At 48.3% G+C, this 7,012-nt stretch overlaps 1 protein-coding gene across 2 annotated transcripts; it reads right to left on the reverse strand.

Annotated features, from left to right (window-relative positions):
• Nucleotides 1–1,242: 1,242 nt before the first annotated feature.
• On the reverse strand, nucleotides 1,243–6,398 carry klf5b (Kruppel like factor 5b). 2 transcript variants are annotated; one of them, XM_056430452.1, is made up of 4 exons: nucleotides 5,820–6,398; nucleotides 3,258–4,104; nucleotides 3,119–3,178; nucleotides 1,243–2,787 (listed from the first exon to the last, which is right to left on the reverse strand). In XM_056430452.1, the coding sequence occupies exons 2-4, from the start codon at nucleotides 4,090–4,092 to the stop codon at nucleotides 2,609–2,611; spliced, it is 1,074 nt and encodes a 357-aa protein (XP_056286427.1). In that variant the 5' UTR covers nucleotides 4,093–4,104; nucleotides 5,820–6,398; the 3' UTR covers nucleotides 1,243–2,608. The 2 variants fall into 2 exon arrangements, with proteins under 2 accessions (XP_056286427.1, XP_056286420.1); XM_056430445.1 differs by lacking the exon at nucleotides 5,820–6,398 and adding an exon at nucleotides 4,691–4,891.
• Between the last annotated feature and the right edge of the window lie 614 nt (nucleotides 6,399–7,012).

A 7,012-nucleotide genomic window follows, 5' to 3' on the forward strand; every position in this document is an offset into this window, starting at 1 on the left:
GACCCGTCTGCACGGGACTACTTTCCTCCGCCACAGAAGAAGAAGAAAGTCGCGGCGTTTTGTTGTGGATTGCGCGGAAGTGTTCGATGACGAGGAAGACGCGTGCTCGCGAGCCGTGTTCTAATAGAAGGGGTCACGTGTTCCACAAAGACCCAGAAGAAGAACTCGAGCCGACTCTGGCCAATGGGAAGCAGGAGAATAACTTTAGTGGGACATTTTGTTACAAGTCGCAAACAATAACAGAACAATGAGCTTCCGTACATTTACAAAGAGCAGACGTTTGGCCCCCAGTGGGTGGACGGGAGCCGACGAGTCCAATCCCCGTCTTATTCACTTCATTCAGAGATCATTCGCGCATTCCCATCGAGTTTTCTAGCAGTCAGCCTTCAGTAAAGTATTTAATAAGTCTATTTACATGTCACTTTAACCTGGACCTTCAAAAAACTAAGAGCATAATGCATTCATCCAAGAAGAACATTGCCAAATCTATTCTCCGTATACTGATAGCTAAAGGTTGAGCTTTGACAATAACACAATGCTGCAAACAATACAAACAGAAGAGAATCTACAATCTAAAAGAGCAGATTCAATACGGTAACTCAGTGATAATATGGACCAACAACTTTTTTTTACATTATTTACATATTTATATGTACATAAATATATATATACATATATTTTAAAAAACAGACATTCAAAAAGCAATATTCAACACAAAACTTTTATTTGTACTTTGAGGGTCGCATTGGCGTCATAGCACATTTTGATCAATTTACGCTACATTTTTTATGAAGCAATGACTAAACGTTATTGTCATGCCAAAATGTTTGTGTGTCCATATACATATATATATATATATGTTTTAAAAGTATTGCAACAATTCTCCGTCACACACTCCTGCTGCGCTGGAGTGTAACAATATTCTAACATTTGATCCTTCTTAGCATTTGAAAAAATATTAATAATTATAACATTAAACAGTCCCTGCTATTAATACATATATATATATATATACACACACACACATGTATACATATAGATTAGATGCATATATATATATATGTGTATATACACATACATATATATATATACACACACATATATATATATATAAAGATATGTCTATAAATACACATATGTAAAAATGTACGTGTATATATATATATATGTACATACACATATGTATATACACATATACATATGTGTATATATAAACATACATATATGTATATATATATGTATATTTTGTTCGACCTGAATCAGATTTTAAAGAAAGTTGGTCATAAATAGAGATTGCTATATGTGGGTAATGAGAGGGGGAAGGGGGGCAGTCAACACACACAATTAATTTAAGCAGAGTACCTGATAAAAGCACGTCGTCCCAATGGGGCCGCTGGGTATTATATCCCCCCACCCTTAATTAAAAAAAACCAGAAAACAAACTGTTAAAGGCACTTAAAAGGCTGTTTTGGATACGTGGAGCAGTCAAAGAAACCAAAAGCTACACACAGATGTTCAGGCTGGCAGGTGCTCAGTCTGCGTCTCTAAAAAAGGAAAGAGAAAAGACATCCCTGTGGAAGCATTCATGAAGACATATCAGTCATATGAGGATCCTGTTATAAAAGTTTGAAGTCTGTCATGGCAGCTGCTGCCGGCATGTCAGGCTGCACTTGGAGCTGCTCCTCCTCCACCTTTCAGCGTGCAGTCAACAAACAAGCCCCGTCCAAATAAGTTACAAAAAAAACCTCTTAGACAAAAGTGAATAAGTTGAAGAAGAAGAAGAAAAAAAAATCCTGAAATCCCCAAAATGCACCATTTAAGATTCACTTGTGCGCCTGTGCCTGGAGGAGATTCAACAGGTTGTGTGAAGACGCATCGCCGTAGCTACGGGACATTCACACCGCCAAAACACAAAAACATCAAACCCGTCATCACACTGTCATTTGACTGCTTTTGAGAAAATGTGGATCGTTGTCCTCGGTGGCAAAAGTGAACCCATAAACCTGGCAGTGCCACGCGGCTCCTCCCACTATTTATCTCTCCTACGGGGTCTTTAAATAAATCCACACGTAGCTGCTGTTCTTCCGATAACACACACACACACCCACCTTTGACCAAGCTGGCTAAAACCACACATTCTCTGACCTTCCAGTGACCCCACATCCACTTTGCCATATATTCTTTTTTTCCCGTTAATTAAATAATTGACACCGCGTTGATATGATCTGTATAGTCAAACTTGAACTTGTCGGCGTGCTCCGCGGCGCATGAACATGAATCCACCGTGACACCTGACCAGTGATGGGACCTGACCCGGTATCGGGGTCACACACACGTGGAAACCAAAATAAGGCGACGGTGACATGTTTTTGATCTTTTCACAATAAAAGGAAAACATATTCGGTGTGGGCCGGCACCGCTACCAATGTGTCGCTCCGCTGGAAGAAAGAGAGAGAGAGAGAGAGAAAAAAAATGAATCCACAGTTTGTAATTGTTGATATTGAAGTGCCTGTTCTTGAGAAAAAAGAAGAAGACAAAAAAAAAATCTCGGTAGTGCTTTTGGCAGGAAAAGGTTTTTGTTTTTGTTGTTGTTGTTGTTTGTTTCTCTTCAGCTCTGGTGTCTCTTCATGTGCAGGGCCAGGTGATCGGAGCGGGAGAAGCAGCGGCTGCAGGCGGCGCACTGGAAGGGCTTCACCCCGGTGTGCTTCCTGAAGTGGCGAGTCAGCTCGTCGGAGCGGGCGAAGCGCCACTCGCATCCCTCCCAGGAGCACTGGTACGGTTTCTCTCCTGCGGGACGGAGACGAGAAGCAGCATGAAGCGACGTCGGATTCACATACGCGTCAAGAAATGAAAAGCACTTGGGGAAGAAAGAAAGAAATAAAAACACGGAACATTCGCCGAAATGAGTTTCTCTGTGACGTAAAAGGGGCAGAGACTTTTTTTCCCCCCTCCTCCGTGTGCGTCAAACTGTGAGTCATGAATCACGGCGTGCCAGCAGTGGGACGTGGGCCGGGATGCGTGTCTGCATGCCAAGGGCAGCGCTTTCTGCCCGGCAACACACACACACACACACACACACACACCTTCAAAATAAAGAGTGCAACTCTGAACATTTTACCTGTGTGGGTCCGCAGATGGGCTTTCAGATGAGAGGACTTGGTGTACACTTTCCTGCATCCTAAAATACAGGAAGAACAAAAGATCACTGGACTGAGTCTTTGAGTCTCGGCGTTGTCAACGGGCCCTGAAGGCCTCACCTGGAACGTCGCAGTGGTGAATCCGCCGTCTCTCCAGATCCGGATTATTCCTTCTGTTGTACTTAGCGGAACCCGGGCTTTGGACTGATCTGATGCTGGAGTTCTGGTCCGGGTTTTGGACCGGTGCCGTGCCGGGCGCGCGTCCCGGGTCGGCGGGATTTCGGCGGACCTGAAAAGTCGACTTGGAGGCGACGCTGGTTTTGTAGGAGGGAGGCGGGGACAGATTGTGAAGGAGCTCCTTCCTCCCGCTCGGACTCGGGGGGTCGGAGTTCGGCGGGGAGGGCGGCAGATAGGTCGGCCTCCGCTGAGGGCCCCGGTGCGGGTTAAAGGGCAAACTGTCACACCGGGGGCCGCCGGTGGGTTTGGCGGAACTCTGTGCGGGTCCCGGGCGACCGCTTGGAAGGCCTGAAGGGGCCGTGGGGGCGGAGCTCAGCTGGGACCCGTGAACAAGCTGCTCCAAGTCGGAGTTCAGAAGCTGATACAGGGGCACATCCTGGTAATCTGGCACTTCCTGTTTGATGAAAAACCTGCTGCCGGCTGCACCGAAGCCACCCGGGTACTCGTGGAGCGGCGGCGGCGCTGGCGCTCTGTGGCCCTGACAGCTGGGCGGCATCAGAGTGTGCGACGGCTCCGTTTTTATCTGTCTCGCGGCGGCCCGGTTGAGACCCGGGTGCGGGTACGGGACGTCGGGCGGGAGCAGCAGGCTCATGTTGACGCTGTACGGGGGGCCAAAGCCCTCGGTGAGCGCCGGCTCCGGCACCAGGGCCCCGGGGTCCCTGCACAGCATTTTGGAGTTGGCTGCGTACTGCTGGTGAGGAGACAGGTAGCTGTCCATCTCCGATTTAAACTGGGAAACAAGAGACATTTGTAAAGCTGTGTAAAAACACATGCAAAGAAATCAACAACAACAACAACAGAACCGTAACCAGAAAAACCTGCTGGTGGATGACAGAACAACAAAACATAACTGGTGTGAATCTATGTGGGGATGCATTCAGGGCCCTTGAGTACACACACACACATCAAAAACTTATTTTTTAATAAGCAGCGGGGCAGACGCCCTTTTGAAAACGCTGTTTTCAAGAAGAAGAAGTACGCGGCAGACGAGCGCAGCATCCCGCGAGCATCTCGTCCCGGGCGCGGGGCGCACCGTGCGCGTGTCCCGCGTGTGTTCGCGACCCACTCGGTGCAGAAATACAATGAAAAATGTTACAAAATAAATTGCAGTCACGTGCTGGGACGCTCAGATGTGGATATTACAACGCGTTCTAATAAACGCTCAAGCGCGGGGGGGGGGGGGCTGTCTCCGATGTCACAGCCGATCGCGCATAATTGAGTGAAAACAGTGTTTCTGCGTCAAAAAGCAGAGCGCGGAGCAACAGCAACGTGGCGGGAGCAGGAGTACACGTTCACAGAGCAGACACGAGCCCTACCAGGTTATAGTCGTGGAAGGAGGAAGTTCCCGGGACGGCATCCCCGGTGCGACAGAGCACTTGTCCGGGCTCGTCGGCTGGAGGCGGTGCGGCGGCGGCGCTCCGGTGGAGGAACTGCGCGTCCTGCCCCGGAGCGACCCACACGGGATTCCTCACGGCGGCGGCGGCGGCCATTAGGACGCGGAGCGGCTGTCCCGGATCTCTCACGTAAATAAATCAAGCATTTGTTCTTTTCTTTTTTCTTTCTCCCCCGCCCCACCCCTTGTTCTTTTTGTTTCGACCCCGATCGGCGGGAGCAAACAAGAACAGAGCCGACTGTCAAACGCTGATTCTCCCCGTGGCTTCGTCACATTACGCATCTGCGTGATGTTGGCCGCGTCTGCAGGGGCGGGGCCGAATGGGTCCGACATCAACAGGACCGGTGGTAGTAATGGATGAAAGGGAGAGAGGAGGGGGAGGGGGGGGTGTGAAGGTGCATTTGAGGAAGCGCCTCGAGAAGACCAGCCGCCTGGCAGAGAGCGGCTGAGTCGGGCCGTGATTGGCTGCCGTCCTCGCGGAGCACGTCGAACAGGCCGAGCGGCTTCTTCAACCGCCGCGTGTGACTCACGTGGCCGAGGGGCAGCGCGAGCGGCGCTCCGCGGCGTGACGTCACCAACGGGTTCAACCGCTCTGATTGTGCTGCTGCTGTTGTTGTTGTTGTTGTTGTTGTTGCCTTGTTGATTCACAACTACAATGTGGATCCATTTTAATTCTGTCCAACTGAATCAAGTTTTTGATCAGCACTTTTACCGCCCCCCCCTTCTCTCTCTCTCTCTCCCCCCCCCTCCCCAGTCCTGGTCTGGCATGTTGCAGCTGTCTGTCAGGACTGCGCATACTTGATGCCCAGCATTCCCGAGCCGACAGCGAAGCCTGCACACGCGCACGCGCGCGCACACACACGCACGCCCAGTGGATGTTTCCATCAAAATAGCTCAGCATTTCACTCAAATACACTCTGTGTGTGTGTGTGTGTCACACACACTAAGCACACTGTCATGACCTGCATTCACCCCCCCCCCCCTCCCCACCCACCATTATAATAAAGCCTATAATAAAACCCGAATGCTGCATTCAGGTGCTCTTGACATACCTTTCCGTGGTGACCTTGTGGGAGCTTTGAAGTAAAGCTTTCTGCTCTTTACATCCTGGGATATTTGCTGTGGATATGTGGCTCGGCGATGAAAAAGAATGAGTAATCCGAGCTCCCGACAGCCGCTTTGTACCTCGGCTTAGCAGAACAGAACTGACTTGTTGGAGTCGGTTTTCTTCTTTCTTCTTTTTCGCGCAGGTGTATGAAGTCAAAGTATGAGCCCACGCCGGTGACAGTGCCAGGGCAACGTGCTCGGACAGGAAACAAGTATGCAGCCGCGACGAGGCTGTGCAGCATTCATTATGAGAAGATATCTTCTTCTTCTTTTTTTTTATTGTGACATTTACTGCCACTCCCATCCATGTTATTATTTTTTCTCCAGGCACTTTCTGTCCTCTTATTAAAAAAGGTTGTGGCTGCTGCACCCACTGCAGGCCTGACTGAACACGTTGTGCTAAACGCTGGGCCTAAAACACCCGAGAGAGCTCCGCTTGCACCGGATTATTCAAGACGAATATTTGTATTTATTTACGTGTACAACAATTAATACATTTGCAACTAGAACGGGCACTCGGTAGAGCGCATACCTTCGCATATCACAAGATTGGGCATTGAATTATGAAAATGTTGGCATTAGTTGCATGCCAATTGGATAAAAATTGACCATGCTATGGTAAAAAGAAGATTTTGACCTATCCATGACCTTGACCTTTGACCCGATTGATCCCAAAATCTAATCAAATGGCCCCTGGATAATAACCAATCATTCCACCAAATTTCATGCGATTCAAGAAGATGTTTACCTTTTCATGAGCTTGACCTTGACCTTTGACCCGATCGATCCCAAAATCTAATCAAATGGTCCCCGGATAATAACCAATCATCCCACCAAATTTCATGCGATTCAAGAACATTTTGACCTGTTCATGACCTTTGACCTTGACCTTTGACCCGATCGATCCCAAAATCGAATCAACTGGTCCCCGGATAATAAACAATCATCCCACCAAATTTCATGCGATTCGGTTCAATACTTTTTGAGTTTTGCGAATAACACGCATACAAATAAATAAATAAATAAATACACGGCGATCAAAACATAACCTTCCAGCATTTTCAATGCGAAGGTAATAAATACACGGCGATCAAAACATAACCTTCCGCATTTTCAATGCAAAGGTAATTATAAGCCA

Source organism: Pseudoliparis swirei, chromosome 2 (genome assembly GCF_029220125.1).
Source record: "Pseudoliparis swirei isolate HS2019 ecotype Mariana Trench chromosome 2, NWPU_hadal_v1, whole genome shotgun sequence".
Classification (NCBI taxonomy): domain Eukaryota; kingdom Metazoa; phylum Chordata; class Actinopteri; order Perciformes; family Liparidae; genus Pseudoliparis; species Pseudoliparis swirei.